This window comes from Centroberyx gerrardi, chromosome 1 (assembly GCF_048128805.1).
Source record: "Centroberyx gerrardi isolate f3 chromosome 1, fCenGer3.hap1.cur.20231027, whole genome shotgun sequence".
Classification (NCBI taxonomy): domain Eukaryota; kingdom Metazoa; phylum Chordata; class Actinopteri; order Beryciformes; family Berycidae; genus Centroberyx; species Centroberyx gerrardi.
In genome coordinates this window covers 36561211-36588998 of record NC_135997.1, presented here as the reverse complement: position 1 = coordinate 36588998, position 27788 = coordinate 36561211, and the positions used below count along the sequence as shown (strand labels likewise).

General features: G+C 44.4%; 2 protein-coding genes across 9 annotated transcripts in view; one reads left to right on the top strand and one right to left on the bottom strand.

Annotated features, from left to right (window-relative positions):
• Positions 1–8811, bottom strand: part of fhod1 (formin homology 2 domain containing 1) — a 66031-nt gene extending 57220 nt beyond the window's left edge. For 4 of the 8 annotated variants that reach the window (XM_078288566.1, XM_078288610.1, XM_078288587.1 and 1 more), the window contains exons 1-2: positions 8486–8811; positions 1854–1959 (exon numbers count right to left, since the gene is read on the bottom strand). In XM_078288566.1, coding sequence (XP_078144692.1) covers positions 1854–1959; positions 8486–8650 — 271 coding nt within the window. In that variant the 5' untranslated portion in view covers positions 8651–8811. The remainder of the gene's footprint in view (positions 1–1853; positions 1960–8485) is intronic. The other 4 variants (XM_078288715.1, XM_078288675.1, XM_078288693.1 and 1 more) reach the window with 2 other exon arrangements.
• Positions 8812–12786: 3975 nt separating this feature from the next.
• The window catches only part of LOC139915926 (uncharacterized), a 44582-nt gene continuing 29580 nt past the window's right edge, over positions 12787–27788 (top strand). The window contains exons 1-13 of the mRNA XM_078288536.1: positions 12787–12869; positions 13483–13609; positions 13723–13836; positions 14229–14342; positions 14570–14648; positions 14792–15020; positions 15956–17759; positions 17876–18049; positions 18417–18590; positions 19254–19427; positions 19788–19961; positions 20623–20796; positions 21159–21332. Of these exons, the coding sequence (XP_078144662.1) occupies positions 13521–13609; positions 13723–13836; positions 14229–14342; positions 14570–14648; positions 14792–15020; positions 15956–17759; positions 17876–18049; positions 18417–18590; positions 19254–19427; positions 19788–19961; positions 20623–20796; positions 21159–21332 (3473 nt within the window). The 5' untranslated portion in view covers positions 12787–12869; positions 13483–13520. The remainder of the gene's footprint in view (positions 12870–13482; positions 13610–13722; positions 13837–14228; positions 14343–14569; positions 14649–14791; positions 15021–15955; positions 17760–17875; positions 18050–18416; positions 18591–19253; positions 19428–19787; positions 19962–20622; positions 20797–21158; positions 21333–27788) is intronic.

Here is a 27788-nt window from a genome sequence, read left to right as displayed (position 1 = left end):
GAAAAAATACCGCCGGCGATTCATTTTCCTTATAATTAGTCATCGTCTTCTGAAACTGAGCCGTTTGGATGAGAAATGGTAGAAAAGTTTCTTTCTCTGGTGGAAGTTTTCCCTCTGCTTTGGTTTCCTCCAGTAAAAAGACGACAGGAACGCCGGACATCGACGCCGTTCGGTTTTCCTGATCGTTCAGGAGAGATTCAGATTCAGAAAGCTTTATTGTCATCACAAGTATGACGGAGAAATGCCTTGAGAGGAAACTGACTGATGGGAAACTGACTCAGGATCCTCTGACTCTTCTGTGTTTCTAGCTCTTTGTGTACGCTGTGTGTGTGTGTGTGTGTGTCATTACCCAGTAACCCCTGTGAATAATTGAGTGACACAGATACCAGCAGTATAACAATAACTGCCATCTAATCAGCAGACCAGAAACACAGAGGTTAAAGGTCAACAGGAAGCTCCTGTCGCTGCTCAGCCTCCACCCGGTTCCACACAGTGAGAAACTCTGTTACATCTCTCTGCCTGTTTCACACAAAAGCGGTGGAGAAAGCGAAGGAAACGGACGACCAATCAGAATCGAGAAGAATACCAGGTAATATTAGCTAATTCTTTCGTCAATTTAAAAGAAATGTTGTTATCAACAAACACACCCACTCCTCCTCTTGTTACAAAACGCTGTTAGTGCTCAACCAGCGCTAGTGAAGCTAACGCTGGCTCCTCTGACAGCGCTAACACTGATGCTCAGAGGAGGAAATATTAGAGAGAGAGATAAAAATGGGGAAGATGAGGAGGATGATCCAGCATCAGAAGAGAGAGAGAGGAGAGAGACAGAGAGAGAGAGAAAGAGAGACAGAGACAAAGAGAGAGAGAGAGAGACAGAGAAAGTGACAGAGAGAGAGAGAGAGAGACAGAGACAAAGAGAGAGAGAGAGAGAGAGACAGGGAAAGTGACAGAGAGAGTGAGAGAGAGAGAGAGAGAGAGAGAGAGAGACAGAGAGAGAGAGACAGACAGAGAGAAAGAGAGAGAGACAGAGAAAGAGAGACAGAGACAAAGAGAGAGAGAGAGACAGAGAAAGTGACAGAGAGAGAGAGAGAGACAGAGACAAAGAGAGAGAGAGAGAGAGAGACAGAGAAAGTGACAGAGAGAGTGAGAGAGAGAGAGAGACAGACAGAGAGAGAGAAAGAGAGAGAGACAGAGAGAGAGAAAGAGAGACAGAGACAAAGAGAGAGAGAGACAGAGAAAGTGACAGAGAGAGAGAGAGAGAGAGAGAGACAGAGACAAAGAGAGAGAGAAAGAGAGAGAGAGAGACAGAGAAAGTGACAGAGAGAGTGAGAGAGGAGAGAGAGAGAGAGAGAGAGAGACAGACAGAGAGAGAGAGACAGACAGAGAGAGAGAAAGAGAGAGAGAAAGAGAGACAGAGACAAAGAGAGAGAGAGAGACAGAGAAAGTGGCAGAGAGAGAGAGAGAGAGACAGAGACAAAGAGAGAGAGAGAGAGAGAGACAGAGAAAGTGACAGAGAGAGTGAGAGAGAGAGAGAGAGAGTGAGAGAGAGAGAGAGAGAGAGAGAGAGAGATCTGTGTACATTTTGGAATCTGGATTCTCAGTTCTGCAGCCTTGGCTGTGTTGATATCAGTGTAATATCTGGAAAATGTAATAATGTAATGCTTAATGATTCATGGAATGGAGAGCTTGTGATAATAAAGAGACAGACAGGCTGTTAGCGAGCGAGAGAGGTAAACTCAGACAGACAGAGAGAGAGAGAGAGAGAGAGAGAGAGAGAGAGAGAGAGAGAGAGAGAGAGAGAGAGAGAGAGAGAGAGAGAGAGAGAGAGAGAGAGAGAGTAAAGTGGTCCTTACCCACGTCTTCATAGAAGCCGTCCAGGTCGTCTCTCTGTTCCGCCAGAGAGGAATCCAGATCCAGATAGTTCCCATGAGGAGACAACTGGAGGGTACACTCCTCTAACTGAGAGAGAGAGAGAGAGAGAGAGAGAGAGAGAGAGAGAGAGAGAGAGACTCAGTTTGATACAAAACACTGAGGCTGCCAAATGTCCCGCTATAATGACCAACACATAAAACAAAACCAGTTATGCTAATTAATGCAATAATTAATGCAAGTACTTCTATGTCAACATACTTAACTTAAATCAAACTCCATTTAATACGGAAGATGATTAGTGCCACATGTGAAAAATGTACAGAGCTTATTAAAATGAGCTCTGTATTTTAAAGCATTAAGGAGTTATATAGTAGTTTCAAGAAAATCTGTTTTTTTCCTCATTACTATGCTAATTTATGTTAATTAGATAATCTACTCTACTGTATAGAGGAAACCAGGCAGGCAGACAGATAGATGGTGGCAGATTCCATGCATATGCAAGGAAAGAGCAAAGAGATATTTATGCAAAATTTGAAAAAGTGCAAAGTGTAAAAGCTTTACATAGTGTGCAAATTCAGCATATTTACTGCACTATACAGAGAGAGAGAGATAGAGAGAGAGAGAGAGAGAGAGAGAGAGAGAGAGAGAGTCTGAACAGAGGAGAACTAAAACCTACAGCAGCAGGCAGAGCAGATTATGAGATAAGTAAAAGCACAAAACTGCTAATTTAGTATTTAAGTTATTTTCTGATCAAATATCCCAGAGCAGTTTCTCTGTCTTCCTGCTGTCCTCTACTTTTCTTTCCTCATCTCTTTTATGTTTCTTCTCTTTGTCCTGACTCTGAAGACTGTAGACTGTTTTAGAAAAGTGCATTAAAGATAAAGTTATCATTACTGAGTCATTTAAGCGGATCTTCATCTGAGGAAAAACCAACCTGGACAAGCAGGAGAAAACTGCCTGAGAGGAGACTCACTACCCAGACAACACTCTCCAGTGTTTCCTGGTAGCTGCTGCTCATTTCCCATCATGCTTCAAACCAAATTCAAGACCTTTTTAATGCTACCTGGAATATAATTTGAGTCCAATTTAAAGGATAACGCTGGTGTTTTTTAATGCATTTCTTACCGTCAACAAATTCTATGAAAATAACAAAATCAACAATGCGTTTGCTCTCCTCCCGTTACTTTCTGACTTCCCACGTGCTGTTTTTAGCCGTCAACCCGGAAGTCATTGGCTCCAATTGTAAGCTAAAAACCTTTAAATACAGCTCACAGAGACATAGTTTACATTTTAAAAAGCTCTAACTGTTACCATGAAAAGTCAGACTGTTGTAGTTATTACCAAATCAAATTCAAATTGGAACAAATTCCTCATTACGCTGGGGACTATTTTCTGTGCTACGGAACTACTTTCCTGAGATGGAAAACGTGTTTACGGTCGGCTTATTAAGTTGTTTGAGGAAAAAGTCGGCCGGCCCGGTGCATCGTGATGATTTTGTTATTTTCATACTGTAGGATTTGTTGACGGTAAGAAATGCATTAAAAAACACCAGCTGCATCCTTTAACCACCAAAATAAAAGCTGCCAAACCAGACCAAACATAGTGGATCAAAGTTCTGAAACTCTAAATGGACAGAAGAAGAAAAAGTAGATATGAAAAATCAAAACCTCAGTCATGATGCATTAACCCTGTTGTGTATTAATCTGAGAGTGGACATGCATGATGTGGCCAGCTGTTAGTGCAGTAATGTAGTGCAACATCTCTGCCTCTTCTAAACAGAATCTGTATCTAATTTAATATTTGCATCATGTGCATGAAATATAATTAGCATCAGGCGTTTGAACACTTTTAAAGGTCTTAAGCTCAAAGAGCAGCAGATACTTTGTAAATCAGATCAGTGAATGTGGAGCTCAGCTCAGAAACATGAAGTCTATTTATATCTGCTGCTCAGCTTGTTGCTGTTTGTTCTGTGACTCATGGTGAGACCAGCCAGTTCATTCTGCTGCAGAGAGACGGGCAGAGAGACGGGCAGAGAGACGGGCAGAGAGACAGGCAGAGAGATGGGCAGAGAGAGAGAGACAGGCAGAGAGACAGGTAGAGAGATGGGCAGAGAGACGGGCAGAGAGACGGGCAGAGAGATGGGCAGAGAGACGGGCAGAGAGATGGGCAGAGAGATGGGCAGAGAGAGAGAGACAGGCAGAGAGACAGGTAGAGAGATGGGCAGAGAGACGGGCAGAGAGACGGGCAGAGAGACAGGCAGAGAGACGGGCAGAGAGACAGGCAGAGAGACAGGCAGAGAGACAGGTAGAGAGATGGGCAGAGAGAGAGAGACAGGCAGAGAGACAGGTAGAGAGATGGGCAGAGAGACAGGTAGAGAGACGGGCAGAGAGACGGGCAGAGAGACAGGTAGAGAGACGGGCAGAGAGACGGGCAGAGAGACAGGTAGAGAGACGGGCAGAGAGACAGGCAGAGAGACGGGCAGAAAGACGGGTAGAGAGACGGGCAGAGAGACAGGCAGAGAGACGGGCAGAGAGACGGGTAGAGAGACGGGTAGAGAGACAGGCAGAGAGACGGGCAGAGAGACGGGCAGAGAGAGGGGCAGAGAGACGGGCAGAGAGACGGGCAGAGAGACGGGCAGAGAGACGGGTAGAGAGACGGGTAGAGAGACGGGCAGAGAGACGGGCAGAGAGACGGGCAGAGAGACGGGTAGAGAGAGAGAGAGACAGGTAGAGAGACAGGCAGAGAGACAGGCAGAGAGACGGGTAGAGAGAGAGAGAGACAGGTAGAGAGACAGGCAGAGAGACGGGCAGAGAGACGGGCAGAGAGACAGGCAGAGAGACGGGTAGAGAGACAGGTAGAGAGACAGGCAGAGAGACGGGTAGAGAGACAGGCAGAGAGACGGGTAGAGAGACGGGCAGAGAGACAGGCAGATAGACAGGTAGAGAGACAGGTAGAGAGACAGGCAGAGAGACAGGTAGAGAGACGGGCAGAGAGACAGGTAGAGAGAGAGAGAGACAGGCAGAGAGACAGGCAGAGAGACGGGCAGAGAGACAGGTAGAGAGACGGGCAGAGAGACAGGCAGAGAGAGAGAGAGACAGGCAGAGAGACAGGCAGAGAGACGGGCAGAGAGACAGGCAGAGAGACAGGCAGAGAGACGGGCAGAGAGACAGGTAGAGAGACAGGTAGAGAGACAGGTAGAGAGAACGGTAGAGAGACGGGTAGAGAGACAGGCAGAGAGACAGGCAGAGAGACAGGCAGAGAGACGGGTAGAGAGACAGGTAGAGAGACCAGTAGAGAGACGGGTAGAGAGACAGGCAGAGAGACGGGCAGAGAGACGGGCAGAGAGACGGGCAGAGAGACGGGCAGAGAGACAGGCAGAGAGACAGGCAGAGAGACAGGTAGAGAGAGAGAGAGACGGGCAGAGAGACAGGTAGAGAGACGGGCAGAGAGACAGGCAGAGAGACGGGTAGAGAGATGGGCAGAGAGACGGGCAGAGAGACGGGCAGAGAGACAGGCAGAGAGACGGGTAGAGAGACGGGCAGAGAGACGGGCAGAGAGACGGGCAGAGAGACAGGTAGAGAGAGAGAGACAGGCAGAGAGACAGGTAGAGAGACGGGCAGAGAGAGAGACGGGCAGAGAGACAGGCAGAGAGACGGGCAGAGAGACGGGCAGAGAGAGAGACGGGCAGAGAGACAGGCAGAGAGACGGGCAGAGAGATGGGCAGAGAGAGAGAGACAGGCAGAGAGACGGGTAGAGAGAGAGAGAGACAGGTAGAGAGACGGGCAGAGAGACAGGCAGAGAGACGGGCAGAGAGACAGGCAGAGAGACGGGCAGAGAGACAGGTAGAGAGACGGGCAGAGAGAGAGACGGGCAGAGAGACAGGCAGAGAGACGGGCAGAGAGACAGGCAGAGAGACGGGCAGAGAGATGGGCAGAGAGATGGGCAGAGAGAGAGAGACAGGCAGAGAGACAGGTAGAGAGAGAGAGAGAGACAGGCAGAGAGACGGGTAGAGAGAGAGAGAGAGACAGGTAGAGAGACAGGCAGAGAGACGGGCAGAGAGACGGGTAGAGAGACAGGTAGAGAGACGGGCAGAGAGACGGGCAGAGAGACGGGCAGAGCGTTATGACAAAATTAATATCATGATAATCCTAAGAGATTATCTTGATATCGATACATAACGATATCTGCTGACATGGAAACTCATAAAATAGATTAGGAACATTTTCTGAAGAAAGGTGAGTTAGCTCAGTTTTATTAATGTTTGCTTAAATAATCAAATTGATGTTCATCACACTGAACTGCATGGTGATATCAACTTTGATTTTCAGGTCATATCCCCTGATTGTTTCAGATCTCATTTTGTGATTAATTAAATGCTAGTTAAATAGCATTTAATTAATTTGTCAACAACACTGTGTATCGTTATCATCATGTATTATTTAATCACAGTATGATCCTGCTGAGAGATGAGAAACGATGATCTTGAAATATCAGTCAGCCTTCCAGCTGCAGTAGAGCATCCAGCTGCTGTCAGGAAGGAGGAGAAGTTTCAGTCTCTTCAACACTTTATTAGTTTGACATCCATTACAGCCTTTCCTCCCTGCTTATCTGCTGTTTACAGATCCCACCCTTTCCTCCAAACCACCCAGTTTAACCCAAACTCACATCCGACAGGGGGGGCGGGGGGGGCGGGAAACTCTCACAACGACGCAAACGAGTTAAAGTGCAGCAGAATGAATAAAATTCTTGGTTTCATTATCAGAGAGTCGACTCTCCTCAACATGCCATCGGCTCCCCCGATCTGCGGAGCGGCGGCGGCGGGGTCGAGCCCCGGGGCATGATGGGAATGATTAGGGGTCGGTGGAGGAATGTAATCTGGTGGGACCGGCGGTCTCCGCTCTTTATCTGATCCTTGGGATTCCAGCGGGGCAGCGAACGCCTCACAGCCGGCAGGAGAAACACTCTGACTGTCTGTTAGTCACATGTGGGTCGTGCTGTCGCTGCCTGGGCACACTGAACTCTGGGTAAAAATATGCTTCATTTCAATGGAACTATCTGTCTAAATTACGGAAGACGATTAGTGCCACGTGAAAAATGTATTTGAGTTCTGAGAATAAAGTCAGAACTCAGAATTCTGACTTTATTCTCAGAACTCAAATACATTTTTCACATGTGGCACTAATCATCTTCCGTATTAAATGGAGTTTGATTCAAGTGATAAACAAAAGTCTATGCGGAGCTGGGATAAAGGATGCTGAACAGGCTGTCAGGTTGCAGCAGGTCTGATAAAGACACCCACACTGATAAAGGCCGAATGAAATATGAAATATGAAGGAAACATGTTCAAACAAAGACCTACTGTGTGTTTGGGGGAAATGCTGAGTAATGATCTCTTCCTTCTACACACTGACAGTGAAACACACCTGAATGCAGCAGACAGAGGCTCTGTCCTTTTTAATGCTCCTTGCAGGAACTATCACATACACAATACTCTTCACTGATATTACAGTGACACTTTATCTCATTCAACACGCTTTGCTTTATGTGATAATTGCGGAATGAGTTCTTATTCAAGATATTAAAGTTTTCTAATTTTAAAGTTTTCTGATCTTAAAGTTTTCTATTTCAAGTTTTCTGATCTTAACGTTTTCTAATTTTAAAGTTTTTTCATCTTAACGTTTTCTAATTTTAAAGTTTTTTCATCTTAAAGTTTTCTGATCTTATTTTTTTCTGATCTCATCCAGACAGAAGCAGCAGACTGAAGATCTTGTTACTGGCAGAGCAGCACCTTTAAAGTGTTTAGTGACCCATAGTGCAAATCAGCTCACCTGTCGCCCCGATAAATTCCCCTATATGGAGGAACGTGACACCAAATTGCATTCAAAATTGTGGCAGTTTAGTGTGGCCTAGCTTCTCGGCAAACATACATACCTGATAAAACATAACTCAAGACTACAAATGAATCATTGTGGTCTTCTGGTAAATTCGGCATACAGATAACGCACCAAGCAGACCTTAATTTGAATAAAATTTAAACTGTTCGAATTGGTTTACTCTGCCCGTCGATTGGAGGATAACAGGATAATCTATTTTCAAAGTTGAATTTCTATTGATTTAAGTGCTGCTCGATGTATTGGACGTATGCCGAATTGAAGAGTGGGTCTTAATGTTTAGTAAACGGTCTTAAGTCATGTACTATCAGGTCTTTACCTCTACCGATTAGCACGGCCACATTATATTGCCAGATTTTTGAATAGAGATAGGCGTGACTCTCTCCGTACAAGGGAAACGGCGCGTATCGCAGCTACCTCACCTGTATCTGTGACCTGTTTACCTGCTGGAGTTATCTAACAGCCTTTCGGAATTATTTAACAGCCTTTAGAGCGATTCAACAGCAGTTTATGGTTATTAAACATAAATTCATATATATATATTTACCATCCTATTATCCACTGAACTCCTTCATTGAGCTTCCAGCAGCTTGTATCCCTATCTGCTCATTAGAGTTATTCAACAGTTTTCCAGAGTTGTTTTCCAGCAGTTAAAGGTAATTTAACATCATTACAGAGTTTCAGAGTTATTTAAGTTCCCATCGCTCCAGGTAGAGACCCACCTTCAGCGGAGCCTCCAGCAGCTTGTGTATCCCGGCGATCTGCTCACTGAGCGGCAGGTTCTCCTCCAGGCTGACCGTCGGAGGTCTCCTGGGTTCGGGGAAGTTGGTGCAGATGAACGGGTCCGAGTCCTCCAGGAACTGGACCCGGCAGGTGATGGAGGCCATGGCCGTCTGACCTGCAGCCGACTGCGGCTAAAAGCTTCACTGTGGGTCGGTGTGGTTCCGTTCTCCGCTGGAAAAGACTTTTAAATGAGGAGGAAGCGCTCCGCTCCTCTGTCCCTGTGCGACACCAGGGTCAAGCTACTGAGAATACATACCAGTACTTCCCATAACACCTTTCAAAATAAAAGCCTTATAGTCTGTGTTCATATTTATTTTGCATACGTTTTTATGAGTAGCCTAATACAAAATATCAATGTCAAATATATTGAGGAGAAATCTGTCATTTTTTTCAATAGTCTTTTCATAGCATAGCTATAGGCCTATTCATTCCCATATAGGCAGTGATATAGTGGTAATGAAAGGATAAACTATGTACAGAAGTATGTACAGGTCTGAAAAGTCCTGTGCTGACCAGGTCAGTTTGGGTACAGGTTAATTAACACCAGGAACTGGAGCTCCCACTCTATACCGCTCTATAGGTTGTAGGCATCCTTCCAACTTCGCATGTTAGCGACTCCAAATGGCAGCAAGAGGTAAGAGTTTGTATTTGGAGGACTTCAGGTAGGAGGTCAGTAAACTAAACATCTTCTTCTTAGGGTGTGAGGTGGGTTGGAGGACGGAGACACATTTGGATTTCCCTCTTCAGTTTGGTCTCTCTTCCTGTGTGGAGAAGATTTCCCACCAGTGAGCAAACTGACTTTAATTTGGACAAACAGGGAGAATCTACAGCAGCTCAGGTGGTGGAGATGAGACGCTCTGCTCTGTGATTGAAAACACGGCCAGAGTTTTATATAAAAATCTGGACTGCAGCTTCAAGTTGTCAAATATTTGAGTTTTAGGCTTAAAGCTGTAGTAGGTATGTTTAATAAGTTGATATTTATTCAGCTAAACTACTTTCTGTGATGAGTGAACATGAATGAGTGTGATAACATGTCAGAATCACAGCGGTACTAGTGCTCTGCTAGTTGCAAATTAAGAAATATATCCACTCTCTCATCGGGAAATACTAAGCATCATATGTCATCATATCATATACCACATACATAATCACACACTCTTTTTAGAGCCTTATTTACAGCTATAGTTTCACTCCATAATTAATGTTATGAGGGTTTTGACAGGACTTTTATTCTTCTGCACAAATTTGATACTTTTATTGTGAAAGCAAAATCATTCAACTTCCGGTTCTGTTCTCGCTGGCTTGATGGGGACTGCCCACCAGTGACGTCATGAGAATCCTGTATGGAAATGCATTCAGCAGAATGACATAATAGATCCAGAGATACGTTCAGATGATCTGAAGCTCCAGCTGTTCTCAGGTCAGATTTACAGTCCCGAGGCGTTTCCACGGGGATCTGCATGACGTCATCTATTAAAGGAAAGAAACGGGGAAAAAAGTGATAATTAAGTAGAACTGAGTGAAACATCAGCGTGAGTTAGGAAAGTCATGAACAGACTCAGCATGCTGTCAGGCTTTTGTTACAGAACAGCGCCATCTAGTGGGAAAATCACTAAGAATTATATTTTTTTTGTTTGCTTTTTTATTTTATTTTTTTTGTCATTTGACAGTTTTCTGATCCATCCAGTCCACTAGCTGTTGCTCCTAAGTCCGCAGAATATATTTATTTTCTACAAAAATATCCATCTGTTCCTGTAAAGGCCCAAAACATAATAATTGACCTAAAAACGTAATAATTCACCATCATTTAAATAAAATGTAATAAAGCTCATAACGTCAATAACGTGATAAAATCTTGAACCATGTAACGTAATATCATTTTTGCTCATAATATAATAACTTCTTACGTTATTGCTAGTTAATGACATTACAGGCCTGATAACAATATGTTTGTCAGGTAATAATGTCTGCAGTGCGTGCTGAACATAAATAAAAAAGACATCAAGGTCATAGAAATAAATGTAAGCTACTCATCTTATTTAACTCAGTTCATATACATTTATTATTTGTATTATTTATTTTCTGCCACACAGTTTCTCTAATTTCTCTGAGTTGTTCGCCTTTCCTCCAGCTGGAGAGCGGCTGGAGGCTTGGCTGTGTTTCTGCTTTAAGGCTGTTAGACAACATTACCGGTTGTTTGTATTGTGTATGTATGGTTATATGTTGTGCGAATGATAAAAATAAAAAAATATGATTTAAAATAAAATAAAAAAAACATGCACGGTTTTCTGGATAGCAGCTCATATCCTCGTTAAGGTCACCTTTGGGATAATGTGATCTGTTCTCTTTATGATGAGGTTTTGTGTGGAGTGAGGTCGCCCTCTGGTGGATTGTACTGGCTACAGCAGGTGTGCAGGTTGTCTGGCTTTCTGTAGTTTTATATTGCTGCTCTGCATTCTGTTTCTACTCTGAAAGTAAAGGAGCAGTATGTTGAAAAGTTTATTTTTCTGTCCATACAGGAGTAGTGTGGTAAATGTATGTGGCAGGTATGTAGATATTATGTAGATACTGTTGTACTGTAATAGACTGGAGTGAGGACAGTTTCAGGAAAAAATCATTTTCAAATATCAGCAGCTGGTATGAAACTGGTATGAAACAACGTGGAGGGGGGGGGGGGGGGGGAGTTTTCAGTATGATTATTCAGTCAGTATCTGTATATAGACTAAATGTATTCAATTAGTGGTTGTGTGCAAAAGTTGTATATGTAGGTTCTAGGATAATTTAAAAGCTAAAGGAAAGAAGGAATACAGAAAACAGATAGATGTTTCAGATGAAAACTAAGAAATCACTGTAAAGGAAACTCAGATGCAGTCACTCACTGTCTTCCTGCCCCCTAGCGGCCGTTAGGAGACATTCACTCACTCACTGTTAGTCTTTCTGCCCCCTAGTGGCCGTTAGGAGACATTCACTCACTCACTGTTAGTCTTTCTGCCCCCTAGTGGCCGTTAGGCGGCATGTCGATGTCTACCATCTCTACTTGACTGAACCAGGATCAGTCACTCGCCTCCTCTCTGCAACTCTGCTGCTTCACATCTATGGCGCTGTGTGTCCTTCTTCATAGAAATATGTCAGCCTGCCCATTTCCAAAGCTTTTTAGTGTACAGAATCGGGTACTGCGTATTAATTTAAAACTCACTCAAAATAGTACTAATACCACCACTGTTACTAGGCCTACTAATCTTTAGTTTTGTATGGCTTTTCAAAAACAGAACTTACAATGCTACAGATAAAAGAACAGCAAAGGAATTTACGGCAGCGTAGACTATTGATGTCACAGTGAAAAAAAAATCGACTCAGTAGGCTATCTCGATATAATGAGATATTTTTCCCATTATAACAAGATATTTTCATGTTATAATGAAATATTTTCTTGTTATTACGACATAACAACTTATCTCATTATAACGAGAAACTTTTATTTTTTTGGGCATTTTTTTTATGCTTTATTAGACAGAGATAGTGAGAGAGACAGGAAGGTATGGGAGAGAGAGGGGAGGACATGCAGCAAATGACTGCGGGCCGGATTCGAACCCGGGTCGCTGCGGGAAGGACTGAGCCTTATGGTACGGTTATAACGAGATACCAAGAAACTTACAAATGTTGTTATAATGAGAAAAAGATTTATAGCCTAATGAGAAAACAGCCTATGGACATCGGAGGAATTGAGAATGGCTCAGCAACAATCAGACTCACTCAACTCACATAAATCAGCAGGACAGGCAGCAACATTCACCTCCTCACATGCTTTCAGGGTCAGCATGTGAAGCGTTAACTTGTTTTTAGTTACATCTACCTGTACACACTTCGACCTTCAACAAACCCCCTTAGGCTTCTGGCTCTACCACAGAACACGCAGACTTGAACTGAAGACCTGCTGTGAGGCCACAGTGCTAACCACTGATCCACCGTGCTGCCTACAGAGAGATTTTCATGTGATCAAATGTCTCCGCCTCCATGCATCACATCGTTTTGTGCTGAGGCTGCTTCTCAGTTCACTGTAGATGATGTGGTTAATGTGCTCCATCTAGTGGACACATAGTAGAACTACATTACCTGATCTGTGATTTGCCGCAGGTTTGGCAACAGGTTCGACTGGTTGATGTCATACGCTTGTTTGTAGACTCTAATACTGAAGTTATGAGGAAGTGACAGCAACCTGAGATCAACAGACAGACTGACGAAGGAGAATAAGCAGCGTCTTCTCCCTCAATGTTTCCTCTACACATGAAGGTGGAAAGTGTCTTTGACTTGATCTGGATGTGAGTTCACCAGGTAAGGATCCAACCAGGGAACATTATAAAGGTTTGATGATATCACATTGTGTTGTATAACTGTATAGCAAACTTGTGTGAGATGATAGTGATAGGGTTTTTCCAAAATGTCTAATTGATGCGTACAGATGTAAATATTCGTTTTGAAATTTCTGTCTGACTTTGAGGACAAAATAGACATTGGCTATGATTTACATGCATTACTTTTAGTGGTTGCCATGTAGAATGAGCACCAGTTAGATTGTAATCTCAGTTTGTAAAAAATGCAGGAAGTCTCAGAACTGGTCTGACAGCATGGATCAGCTTGACTGAGAAGCATTTTATCCACTGTTAATACTCCAAGTGTGCAAAACACAACCACCTTACCAATTACTGAGATAAACTTTGTTTCATTCAACCCCCTTTTGCACAATCCATGTCTCAGTTGTCCTAGAGGCTTAACATTCCTGTACCTGGTCAGTGTATTTGATGGAAAGAGCAGGTATATTTAATATTTTGCACACTTAATGTAAAAGTGACATGTTACGGATATGAATGATCACAGCCCTTGAAATAATATATCATGTAATGGAAATCTTGCTGTAATGAATCAATCCATCTAACAGCATGTTGGGTGTGTTTGTGTAAAGGTGTTCGCTCCACTATGAGTCTGTCTGAGGAGAGAGAGGAGGGGCTCCCTCCCTCTAAAACCACTCTGTCTGGGGAACATGACAGCCAGACCAAAGCTAAGAGGTAAGATGAGGATCTCTAACTGTCCATGACTGTTCTCCATCTCAGAGCTCAGCAGTGAAATCATTAACCCATCATTATTCAGAGTAAAAGCTCTTTTTTCTGTTGTGTTGAAGCCCAGTCCAGCAGGAGAGACCAGACTCCCCTGTACCCAGCTGTGTGTCCATGAAGAGTGACGACTCCAAGGGTTTGGATATTAATTTTAAAGAACAGCATTCATCTGACAAAAAGTAAGTTGTTATTAGTATTAAAACATGTAACATTGTATTCTTATTTTTACCATTACTGTATTTATCCAGGAAGTGTTTTTCTTTGCATACATGCTCTTTTGCAGCATTGCTCTGCTTCACATGCATACAGTTACAGATATTCATACCAGAGCTGCTCAGTACAACCACAGTCTTCTGCTGTTGGTCACTGAGCAGCTCTACCAGAACAATCTGGGGGTTGAGTTCCTTGCTCAAGGTCTAATTGGTGGTAGTTGCACAGGGTGGAGAAAGAGTTACATGTTCACTCTGATATTCAAAGTTGGTACTGGGATTCAAACTGGCAACCTGCTGGTCAAAACTCTGCTTCTCTAACATTTTTACTGCCACCACCCTGTTTTATCAATCCTGAGCAGGATCCAGCAGGAGAGAGCAGACTCCCCTGTACCCAGCTGTGTGTCCATGAAGAGTGACTGGTCTATGGATCCTCCTCTTCTGTTCAAAGATGGACAGCACTCTACTGAGCAAAGGTAAGAATTGAAAACATATGAGTTATTATTCGATTCTACTGAACAGAGGAAAGAAGTCATGATACTCTGTTGATTTAGTTTCTTCACATCCAATAATCAGAGCTGCGTTTACAGTGGAGTTCACATTGTGTTTCTACTAGGATCCATCATGACAGAACACAGTCACCTTTAACCACGTGTGTGTGTGTGTGTGTGACATTATATGCCCTAATACATGTTTTCTCCAGAGTCCACCAGGAGAGGTCAGAGGTTCCCAGAGGTCAGTCTGTCCAGGAGCATCAAACGGACCTGAACTCCATATTTATGGTGTGTAAATGTACAACAACACATTTTACCTCAGATACAAATGAAATGAAATGCAAAACAACCACTCTGGTCATAATAGTCTTCATGCTTTCAGTGTACGCCAGATAGATCTGATGTTTAATTCAAATATTATTCTGTTCCAGCTGCTTGAGGAGAACATTCTCACTTTTGTGAAGAACGAGCTGAAAAGGTTCCAGAGGGTCCTGAGTCCAGATTACCCAGAATGCTTAGAGAGGCAGAGGGAGGATGAGGAGGATGTGGACAGTGAGGAGGAAGAGCAGAGGAGGAGCAGCAGAGAGGCTTTTCTGCAGATCACACTGCACTTCCTGAGGAGAATGAAGCAGGAGGAGCTGGCTGACTCTCTGCAGAGCAGTAAGAGGCTTTTAACAGGTTTAACATGATGGAAAGGGGAAATAGTGGGAAAATGGGAGATGTTTACATTCACTACTCCGCTGTAAATATAAACATTTCTCAAACAAGTTCCATTCAGTTCCAGATTGGAAGGTAAAAGAGCACAATTCCCATGAATCATCTGCTAAAATTGTGATTTGTTCATGTGGGTTAAAATGCTGAACACAGTTTGTTCAATAAAAAAAAAAACACCACAGTTGCCTTTCACAATCGGTCAGGACCCGTTTGTCCACCAGTGATGAGGAGCAGAATAGATGCTATGGTGTTGAGATAAGAATGCATTCACCGAGAAATGTTCAAATTCTGTCTTTTCTCAAACTGTGATGGTAGGGTGAATATTTATATTTTCTCTGAAACTTCAAGAACTGGACTCTAATGTCATCCATAAATGAACCATATATCCCAAACTGTGTTGAAGTATTCTGGTGGACAGTCCATCCTATACCCTAAAATCCCACTGAGACCCATTAAGGGAGCTGGTCTCAGCTTTGTTAGCAAGAAAGACAAATAAAAAAAAAGTGGAAAAAGGAAAACATTGTTCAGAACCACTAAATACAATCTAAATATGACATCTGAGATGATAAGAAATGGTAAGCAAATTTAGGCTAGTTTGGCAATAGAGCCCAATCAAAGCAAAGGGGGAGAATACTTAAACAATTACTTATGTTCTGCTTTTATTTGTTATTAATTTAAATAAATATGTTTATATTTTTTCTTCACTTTGAAATTATAGAGTACTTTGTGTTTATCAATGACAAAAAAAACGAAATTAAGTCCATTTTGATCCCATATTTTAACACAATAAAATGTGAAAAAGTCCAAGGGGGGTGAATACTTTTTATAAACACTGTATATTTGCCGCAACATCCACTGATTGATGTTATTTGTTCATTCAGGAACTCCTGCTGGAGTGTGCCAACGTAAACTCAAATCTAATCTGAAGGAGAAGTTTCAGTGTTTGTTTGAGGGGATTGCTAAAGCAGGAAACCCAACACTTCTGAATCAGATCTACACAGAGATCTACATCACAGAGGGAGGGAGTGGAGAGGTCAATGATGAACATGAGGTCAGACAGATTGAAGCAGCATCCAGGAAACCAGCAAGACCAGAAACACCAATAAAATGTGAAGATATCTTTAAACCCTTACCTGGAAGAGATAAACCAACCAGAACATTGATGACAAAGGGAGTGGCTGGCATTGGGAAAACAGTCTTAACACAGAAGTTCACTCTGGACTGGGCTGAAGACAAAGCCAACCAGGATATACAGTTCACATTTCCATTCACTTTCAGAGGGCTGAATCTGCTGAAAGGGAAAAAGTACAGCTTAGTGGAACTTCTTCATCACTTCTTCATTGAGACCAAAGAAGCAGGAATCTGCAGGTTTGACAAGTTCCAGGTTGTGTTCATCTTTGACGGTCTGGATGAGTGTCGACTTCCTCTAGACTTCCAGAACAACGAGATCCTGACTGATGTTACAGAGTCAACCTCAGTGGACGTGCTGCTGACAAACCTCATCAAGGGGAAACTGCTTCCCTCTGCTCGCCTCTGGATAACCACACGACCTGCAGCAGCCAATCAGATCCCTCCTGAGTGCGTTGACATGGTGACAGAGGTGAGGGGCTTCACTGACCCACAGAAGGAGGAGTACTTCAGGAAGAGATTCAGAGATGAGGAGCAGGCCAGCCGAATCATCTCCCACATCAAGACTTCACGAAGCCTCCACATCATGTGCCACATCCCAGTCTTCTGCTGGATCACTGCTACAGTTCTGGACCATGTGTTGAAAACAGATGAGAGAGGAGACCTGCCCAAGACCCTGACTGAGATGTACATCCACTTCCTGGTGGTTCAGTCCATACAGAGGAATGTCAAGTATCATGGGAGAGCTGAGACAGATCCAGTCTGGAATAAAAAGAGCAGGAAGATGATTCTCTCTTTGGGAAAACTGGCTTTTGAGCAGCTGGAGAAAGCAAACCTGATCTTCTATGAAGCCGACCTGACAGAGTGTGGCATTGATATCAGAGCAGCCTCAGTGTACTCAGGAGTGTTCACACAGATCTTTAAAGAGGAGCGTGGGCTGTACCAGGACAAGGTGTTCTGCTTTGTCCATCTGAGCATTCAGGAGTTTCTGGCTGCTGTTTATGTCTTTCTGTCACTCATCAACACTGGTGTCAATAAACTGTCAGAAATTCAATCAACATCCTGGTGGTCTAAACTATTCAGAGACAAATCTGAATTAAAAGAACTCTACCAGAGTGCTGTGGACAAGGCCTTACAGAGTCCAAATGGACACCTGGACTTGTTCCTTCGCTTCCTCCTGGGCCTTTCACTGAAAACCAATCAGACTCTCCTACAAGGCCTGCTGACACAGACAGGAAGTAGCTCACAGACCAATCAGGAAACAGTCCAGTACATCAAGCAGAAGATCAGGGAGAATCCCTCTCCAGAGAGAAGCATCAATCTGTTCCACTGTCTGAATGAGCTGAATGACAGTTCTCTAGTGGAGGAGATCCAACAGTACCTGAGATCAGGAAGTCTCTCCACAGACAGACTCTCCCCTGCTCAGTGGTCGGCTCTGGTCTTCATCTTACTGTCATCAAAAGAAAAGCTGGACGTGTTTGACCTGAAGAAATACTCTGCTTCAGAGGAGGCTCTTCTGAGGCTGCTGCCAGTGGTCAAAGCCTCCAATATAGCTCTGTAGGTGCATACATAACTGGATATATTCAATATGTTAAATGTAATATTTATACAGAAGAGAAAAAAATATATATTTTCAAAATTGTTGTATCTCTTTATCACTAACGCTTCTTCAGGCTGAGTGTCTGTAAGCTGTCAGAGAGAAGCTGTGAAGCTCTGGCCTCAGTTTTCAGCTCCCAGTCCTCTAGTCTGAGAGAGCTGGACCTGAGTAACAACGACCTGCTGGATTCAGGAGTGAAGCTGCTCTCTGCTGGACTGGAGAGTCCACACTGTAGACTGGAAACTCTCAGGTAAGATCAGGTTATGATGCTTTTGTCTAACAATAGGTTGTAGCTAAAATATTGCATGCTGTTCATAATTTAATAATACATGTTCATAATTTTTCTGCGTTTGTCACACAAAATCATTTAATTCGGCATGAACTCTGTATGATAAAATGTATTGTGTCGTATTCCTCTTCTTTTCTACTCTGTTCCTTTAATTGTATTAAATGGCTGGACAGGGTTAGAGCATCACATGTTTGATCTCTGAAACACCAAATGTTCCCTGTCCAAGTGTACTTGAGTAAGACACTGAACTCCTTCCTGCTCACTGACAGTGACTCTGGAAAGCTAATTATCTAAAATATAAAGGAAAATGTTCTGTCTATTTTGTCAGGTTGAATCAAAACAAGCTCACAAAGAAATGCTGTAAGAAGTTGTCATCAGTTCTCAGCTCCCAGTCCTCTAGTCTGAGAGAGCTGGACCTGAGTAACAACGACCTGCAGGATTCAGGAGTGAAGCTGCTCTCTGCTGGACTGGAGAGTCCACACTGTAGACTGGAAACTCTCAGGTCAGTATTCCTGAACAGGGGTGGAACTTAGAGATTTTGGGTACTAGTGGGCTGACATTTCTACTAGCCCAGAGAAATTATTTCAATCCCAGTACAGATAATGTAATATTCAAGTTTATTGAGACAGATAATTTTCTAAAGTTACACACTTAACATCAAAATCACAAGTTTGTGTTCTTTTGTATATATCATATTTTATTAATGCTAGATCAGTATAAGTGATGTAATGTTCAAGTTTAACAAGATAAACTACAAGGCACTCAGTAGAGTGCAAAAGTCCACCAATGCTGAACAATTCTCCAACTTGCAAATCTGCAGCCATAACGGTTTATGTTTATTTCTGATTTGTCTTCTGGGTTTGAGTGATCTTTGTATCTGACTCGGCTGAGATGAAAAATACTCACCACTGGTGAGTGGGCGAGTGTTATTTCCAGCTCTGTTCCTGAACCTGTAAAGGTTGAGCCTGCAAGTTTAACATTGAGATTTAAGAGCCATTTTACTTAAGTAATGTTCAATTGAAGGAAAACTTATAAATATTCAAAGTCATTATTCTTCTCATCCGGCTTTTCATACACAGCCATAATAGCAGTGTCTAAAAAACACAGAAATAAATTATATTAAATAAAAGCGATTAACATTTCATATCTGTACATCTCCATTGAGGCTGAGTGTCTGTAAGCTGTCAAAGAGAAGCTGTGAAGCTCTGGCCTCAGTTCTCAGCTCCCAGTCCTCTAGTCTGAGAGAGCTGGACCTGAGTAACAACGACCTGCAGGATTCAGGAGTGGAGCTGCTCTCTGCTGGACTGGAGAGTCCACACTGTAGACTGGAAACTCTCAGGTAAGATCAGGTTATGATGCTTTTGTCTAACAATAGGTTGTAACTATAATATTGCATGCTGTTTCTTGACATGTTCATAATTTTTCTCCATTTGTCAAACAAAATTGTTTAGTTTGGCATGAACTCTGTATGATAAAATGTATTGTGTTGTATTCCTCTTCTTTTCTACTCTGTTCCTTTAATTATATTAAAGGGCTGGACAGGGTTAGAGCATCACATGTTTGATCTCTGAAACACCAAATGTTCTCTGTCCAAGTGTACTTGAGTAAGACACTGAACTCCTTCCTGCTCACTGACAGTGACTCTGGAAAGCTAATTATCTAAAATATAAAGGAAAAAATGTTCTGTCTATTTTGTCAGGTTGAACCAAAACAAGCTCACAGAGAAATGCTGTAAGAAGTTGTCATCAGTTCTCAGCTCCCAGTCCTCTAGTCTGAGAGAGCTGGACCTGAGTAACAACGACCTGCAGGATTCAGGAGTGAAGCTGCTCTCTGCTGGACTGGAGAGTCCACACTGTAGACTGGAAACTCTCAGGTCAGTATTCCTGAACAGGGGTGGAACTTAGAGATTTTGGGTACTAGTGGGTTGACATTTCTACTAGCCCGGAGAAATTATTTCTAGCCCAGTACAGATAATGTAATATTCAAGTTTATTGAGACAGATAATTTTCTAAAGTTACACACTTAACATCAAAATCACAAGTTTGTGTTCTTTGGTATATATCATATTTTATTAATGCTAGATCAGTATAAGTGATGTAATGTTCAAGTTTAACAAGGTAAACTGCAAGGCACTCAGCAGAGTGCAAACGTCCACCAATGCTGAACAATTCTCCAACTTGCAAATCTGCAGCCATAACGGTTTATGTTTATTTCTGATTTGTCTTCTGGGTTTGAGTGATCTTTGTATCTGACTTGCCTGAGATGAAAAATACTCACAGCTGGCAAGCGGGCGAGTGTTATTTCCAGCTCTGTTCCTGAACCTGTAAAGGTTGATCCTGCAAGTTTAACATTGAGATTTAAGAGCCATTTTATTTAAGTAATGTTCCATTTAATGAAAACTTATAAATATTCAAAGTCAGTATTCTTCTCATCCAGCTTTTCATACACAGCCATAATAGCAGTGACTAACAAAACACAGAAATCAATCATATTAATAAGAGAGTAACATTTTCACATCTGTACATCTCCTTCAGGCTGAGTGGCTGTCAGCTGTCAGAGAGAAGCTGTGAAGCTCTGGCCTCAGTTCTCAGCTCCCAGTCCTCTAATCTGAGAGAGCTGGACCTGAGTAACAACGACCTGCAGGATTCAGGAGTGAAGCTGCTCTCTGCTGGACTGGAGAGTCCACACTGTAGACTGGAAACTCTCAGGTCAGTATTCCTGAACATGTAAAGGGTGATGCTACAAGTTTAACACTGGGATTCAAGAGCCATTTTACTGCAGTAATGTTCAATTTATTTGGAAAATAAATCTTGAAAATTTTCAGAATCAGTATTCTCATCCAGCTTTGCATACACAGCCATAATAGCAGTGTCTAAAAAACACAGATATCAATCATATTAGTAAGAGAGCAACATTTTGACATCTGTACATCTCCATTGAGGCTGAGAGTGTGTTCCCTGCACAAATGTACTTGAGTAAGAGACTGAACCCCTTGCTGCTCACTGACAGAGTCACTCTGGAAAGCTAATTATCTAAAATATAAGGGAAAATATTCTGTCTATTTTGTCAGGTTGAATCAAAACAAGCTGACAAAGAAATGCTGTAAGAAGTTGTCATCAGTTCTCAGCTCCCAGTCCTCTAGTCTGAGAGAGCTGGACCTGAGTAACAACGACCTGCAGGATTCAGGAGTGAAGCTGCTCTCTGCTGGACTGGAGAGTCCACACTGTAGACTGGAAACTCTCAGGTCAGTATTCCTGAACAGGGGTGGAACTTAGAGATTTTGGGTACTAGTGGGCTGAAATTTCTACTAGCCCGGAGAAATTATTTCTAGCCCAGTACAGATAATGTAATATTCAAGTTTATTGAGACAGATCATTTTCTAAAGTTACACACTTAACATCAAAATGACAAGTTTGTGTTCTTTTGTATATATCGTATTTTATTAATGCTAGATCAGTATAAGTGATGTAATGTTCAAGTTTAACAAGGTAAACTACAAGGCACTCAGAGCAGAGTGCAAACCTCCACCAATGCTGAACAATTCTCCAACTTACAAATCTGCAGCCATAATGGTTGTGGCGATCTGTGCCTTTAAGGACGCACCCCCCCACGTCACGCACACACACCCATAGACGGTTCAAGGCCGGATTTCAAAAGCACTATGGCGCGTAATTACCACAGACACACACCAGGAAGTGGCTAGACCGTCCGAGTGTCCGCCGTTAGCCTGCCAACCCCTGGCAGCGCGTAAAAGTCCACCATTTGCTAGACCGCCCGGCCTACAGACCGGATCCACCGCTTCTTCTCTTCACTTCACACGCCATTTATACACCAACCCGCCGTTCATCGCCCGGTCTGACTATTCCCGGGAGCCGGCTACCTGCTACCTCGCCCGAACCGGAGTAACGTTGTGGAGGTAACCCCGGGGTTTCCCCGGAGCACACAGATGCATTACACTGACAGGAGGTTACACTCGGACTCAGATTCGGGAGCTCAAATGTTGCAGTACTGTGGGAATCAAGGAAGTCTCGAGTAGAGAACTCAGAAACATTGACACAGACTGACAATAGTGAAAAACGGACTATTGGGGTTGGGTTGCACTGTATTGAATTATTGTTTGGTTGGTATTTGCACTGTCTTTATTTGTATAATACACTGCGGGGAACATTGCATTTGCTGTGTTGTGTGTTTTATGCTTGTGGCTGCTTTGTGTGTACAGGTAGTTAAGGGATTGGTACCTGCTATCCATTCCTTTGTAGGGTTTTGCTGGCTGTATTCGTACCATTATATTTTGTCAGACTAAAGACTCTGACTGGCACCCCGGCTTAACCGCCAGCGACCGCTACATAAAAAGCGGCACCCCAGATGGGACTGACTGGAACAGTCGTGTGCACACTATAAGCAAACAAATTCTCCACCCTGGTTTTGACGGCAAGCAACGGCCTAGTTAAAAGGCTGGTGTCAAAAACACACACTCAACTGAAAGCAAACAATATTTATTAGGCGCAACCTCAGGTTAAGGGACAATAAACTGGCATGGCGGAGCTGCTTGATTTGCTGGACCTCTCCTGGGAAACCTTGCCCTCTGCTGGACAGGAGGGCCAATTGCAACTTCCTCCCCTCCCCACCGGTCAGGTATGCGCCGGGCAAGGGAGATTGTCATCTGCTGGCCAGGAGGACCAACTGCAACCTTTTCCCTCCATAAGCCAGGAAACCTCCAAGCATTTAGTTCTGCCCTCTGCTGGGAAAGTAAAGGACAAAACAAATCTATCGTTACTGGACATGGAACTCACGGGAGATGAAACTCTTGCTCCTCCACTGTTAAAGCCTCCTGATAACACAAACATACAGCACACTTTGGCAGATCTGCAAAAAAGCCAAAAGGAAATGAATGATATAATTCATCGGTGGAAAGCAGAGCAACAAACTAATAATCAGAAAATGCTGGACATCCTGTCGGACTTTAAACATGTCTTTACTGTGAAGCAGGAACAAGGACAGCAACAAATAAAGGACTGCTTGATCCAGCATACCGAGTATCTCAGGACACAGTTCACCGACACTCTCAAGTGGAGGCTCCATCATCACCATACTGAGATGCTTAAGGACATCAGTGATGTAATGACTCCGATGGTGGCTACCGTCACACACTTGCAGGGAGAAGTAACAACATTAAATGAGCAATTGCACAGTATGGTGGAAGGAGTTAGCGCCATCAAGGAACAAGCCCTCCGAACCCCACACTCTTCATTACAATCGACTGCAGTGCAAACCACCACCATTTCACCTCCACTTCCCTCTGATTCCTTACCTACAGTACAACCCGAGGTTAAAGCTCGGCTACGACTGCACTCTACCCTGCAATCTGGTTGCGGTCCAGAGCCTTTTCCATCTCCAGTGGGCTCCCCCATCCAGGGAGACCTGAGGGGAAGGTTAATGGGGAAAAGCCCAATTAAATTGCAGTTTCCTTGTTTTGGCCGCATGGGGGATTGTACAGACCCTCTTATGTACCTGGAACAGTGTCGGGACTATCTGGCTTTGAACCCCCTCACAGATGAGGAACTTCTCGCCACCCTTCGCAATGTCCTTTTTGGCACAGCTCGCGACTGGTGGGATGTGGTAAGGTTGGAAACATTCACCTGGAGGGACTATGAGCATAAGTTTCTGTCGGCCTTCCTCTCAGAGGATTATATTGATGAACTGGAGGAACGGATCAGGACGCGGGTGCAAGGGGAGGAGGAAAGCATCCGGGACTTTGCTTACATGTACCGAGCACTCTGCCGCCGATGGAAACCGGATATCTCAGAGGAAAAAGTCATCCAGCTCATACTAAAGAACATACGTCCATCTTTGGCGAGCCAGCTGAGGAGCAGTGGTGTCAAAACAGTGGATGCCCTGGTGAGGCTCGGCCAGCAGCTGGAAAAGGACAGAGAGAAGCAACTACAGCAAGGGACACCCCGGAAATACCCCCCTGACACCAATAGGTCTCAGACTGTAGTAACGCCCACCTCTACCCCATCTACATCTGTCACTTCTGCAGCGCCAAGACCTGCTCAACCTTTCTGTTGGCGGTGTAAAGGATCCCATTCACCACACAATTGTCCAAATGTTTCTTCTAATAAGGGGAAGAATCACAAGCCTACTTACCAACCTCCACCTCCACCTGGGCCATCCACCAGCAGCAATCCTACAATACACGCAGTGTCACATCAGCTGCCAGGGGGGAGAGCCTTCCCCTTCACCGCTTCCAGACCTGTTCCTCGCCAACTGGTTGTTCCTATAACCATTGGCTCAGTGAATGGCAGGGCTATGGTGGATTCAGGTTCCTCCTATACGCTTCTGAATGAGGAATTGTGGCGGGCCACTAAGGTGGAGGACAAGAATTTATACCCCTGGGTTGGGAAACCCCTGTATTTGGCTGACGGGGGGGAGAGATGGCCATTGGGATGGCAGCATGTTGTAGTGAAGTTGCAGGATCATACCTGTACTCTGCCGGTGGTAGTGCTTTCATCCGAAAGCCTGGCCTTTCCTGCAGTCCTGGGACTGGACTTCCTGAGCCTCAGTGGGCTGCAAATGGATGTTGGACAGAATTTGTACTGGTTCAGGAGCAACAGCGGGAGAAAATATTGCTTTGAAAAGGACACTAACAACTTTACCGAATGGACTGGGAAGGGCCTGCTTTCCTTTTACTCTGCCCTTGACCCCCGGAGTGCCGCTCCTCCTACTCCCTCCAGCCGGGATGCGGAGCTGTTGCACAAGGCAGTGGAGAGAGCTCAGTTGGATGGAGACAGGAAGAATCAGTTCTGTGACCTGCTACAGAGGAATGCTGATGTGTGCACCTCATCATTGGGCCGAACAAATGTTCTGACGCATAAAATCTTTGTTACTCAGGACATGCCAATCAAACAAAAATCCTACCGAGTCTCCCCAGCAAAACTCAAGGTGATAAAGGAGCTAGTGGAGGAAATGCTGGCAGCTGACATCATCGAACCCTCGTCTTCGGCTTGGGCATCTCCTGTGGTCCTCATTCCTAAAAAAGATGGGAAGCCCAGGTTTTGCGTGAACTACATTAAACTCAACGCAGTGACATACACCGATGCTTACCCTCTGCCCACTATACAGGAAATTCTGGACTCACTTACGGGCTCGGTTGTCTTCTCCACCATCGACCTCAACAGTGGTTACTGGCAGTGCCTGATGGATGAGAACAGCAGGGACAAACCAAGGGACTCTACCAATTCAAGGTCATGCCCTTTGGTCTCAAAAATGCACCAGCAACCTTTCAGAGGCTGATGGAAATGACCTTGGGAGAGCTGAGAGGCAACATCTGTTTTGTTTACCTGGATGACATCATCATTTACTCTCCGTCATGGGAACAGCACTTCAGTGACCTCCAGGTGGTTCTCCAAAAACTCAGAGAGGCAAGGCTGACCGTGAACATGAAAAAATGCAACTTCTTCCAAACCTCCCTCACGTTCCTGGGTCACATTGTATCTGCCGCAGGGATTCAGGTGAATCCAGACAAAACCAAGGCAGTAGAAGAATTCCCAGTGCCAAATAACCTCAAGGCAGTCCAGCGGTTCCTTGGCATGTCCGGCTGGTACCATCGGTTCGTCCCGAACTTCTCTCAGCTGGCAGAACCCCTGAATGCACTGAAGCGCAAGGGAGCCAAATTCAAGTGGACACCTGAGTGCCAGTCTGCTTTTGAAACCCTGAAGACGTGTCTGGTCTCCCCACCCATCCTAGGGAATCCAAACTTTGACCTCCCTTTTGTGGTTTACACTGATGCCAGTGACGTGGGCCTTGGAGCTGTGCTTGACCAGAAAACCGGGCTTGGAACAGAGGAAGTTCTGGCATATGGCAGCAGGAGCCTAAATAAAGCAGAGCGCAACTACTCAGCCACTGAAAAGGAGTGTTTGGCTATGGTGTGGGCCTTGGAAAGGTGGAGATATTACCTGGACGGACGATTCTTCACAGTAGTCACCGACCACTCAGCACTGCTATGGGTGTTTAAAATCCAGAGACCCAGCGCACGTCTCACCCGGTGGGCCCTCCAGCTCCAGGAATTTACTTTCGCTGTGGAATACAGGAGAGGAAAGTATAACACCGTTCCAGATGCCTTATCCAGAGCCCCTCACGATTTCACCACCACTACCAACCACCACTTACCACCTGCCTGCGCCACCCTGCTGTCTGTCAAAGGGGAGGGAGGAAAGGATCTGCCCATCTCAGATGACCAGATATGGAGAGCACAGCAGGACAACGAAGACTGTCAGCGCTTGTACCAAGCTGTGATGGACGAGGGAGAAGTCACCTTAACGGACTCCACAAAGTACACCATCTTGGAGGACAAAGTCTATCGAGTGCTACAATTGCCTCATAAAACCACCTATCAAATCCTCATACCTGAGAGTCTCCGATCACAACTGCTACAGATGATCCACGAGGACCCCTTGGCTGGTCATCTCGGGAGGTACAAAACCTACAAGAGGTTGCAAGCTCTGGCGTATTGGCCTTGAATGAGTCTCGATGTCAAGATTTTTGTTCAAAATTGTCAAGTGTGTCAGCGCTACAAACCTGAGAGCCACATGGTCGCCGGGAAATTGCAGCAGACCGTGGTAAACCATCATTGGGAGATGCTGGGAGTGGACTTGATGGGCCCCTTTCCTAGGAGCTCCAAGGGAAATGTCCACCTGTTGGTTTTTGTGGACTACTACACCCGTTGGGTGGAGCTATATCCCCTGCGAAAAGCCACAGCAGAGACTGTGTCAAAAATACTCACCCAGGAAATCCTCACCAGATGGGGAGTCCCCAACTACCTTCTGTCGGACCAGGGAAGCCAGTTCATTTCGTCCATCTTCAAAGCCACCTGTGAAAAATGGAGCCTGAAACAAAAAATGACCTCAGCCTACCACCCACAAACCAACATGACAGAGAGAATAAACCGGACACTAAAAACAATGATTGCCTCCTATGTTGGAGAGAACCACAAACACTGGGACAAACATCTACCCGAGTTCCGTTTTGCGCTCAATTCAGCCGTCCATGAATCCACTGGAGTCACCCCTGCTGAACTGAACCTCGGACGGGCCCTCCGAGGACCAGCGGACGCCCTGCTCCAGCCAAGGGATGCCACACCCGATTCATCAAACTACAAAACAATAACCAAACTTCAGGACCTCACTGCATTCGCCCAGTGTAACCTCAAGAAAAGCAGAGAGAGACAAAAACGAAATTATGACAAGACTCACAGAGATCAGCAATTTCAAGAAAAAGACAGAGTATGGCTCCGGTCCCATCCAGTATCTAAAGCAGAAAAATCATTTACTGCAAAACTGGCTCCCAAGTGGCTCGGTCCATACCGAATTGTTGCTGAGGCGGGACCTGTCAACTATGATATCGTACTGGAGGCCAGTGGAGAGAACAGGAAGGTGGTGCACGTTGCACGATTAAAGCCCTGCTATCCCACCGCAAGAGAAATCGAGGAGCTGGAGAAAAAGCGCCTCTTGGACATTTTTAATGAGGAAAGTGACCATGAGGAATTTCTGGGCTTCCCCGCTAGCTCACCTACCTATGAAGGAAGACTGCCTCTAGCTGAACGAACAGACAGTGAGGAGGAAAAGGAGGACAAAGGAAGCAATGATGAAAGCTTGCTGGCACGCAGCTTTTCTCAAAGGGGGGGGGAGTGTGGCGATCTGCG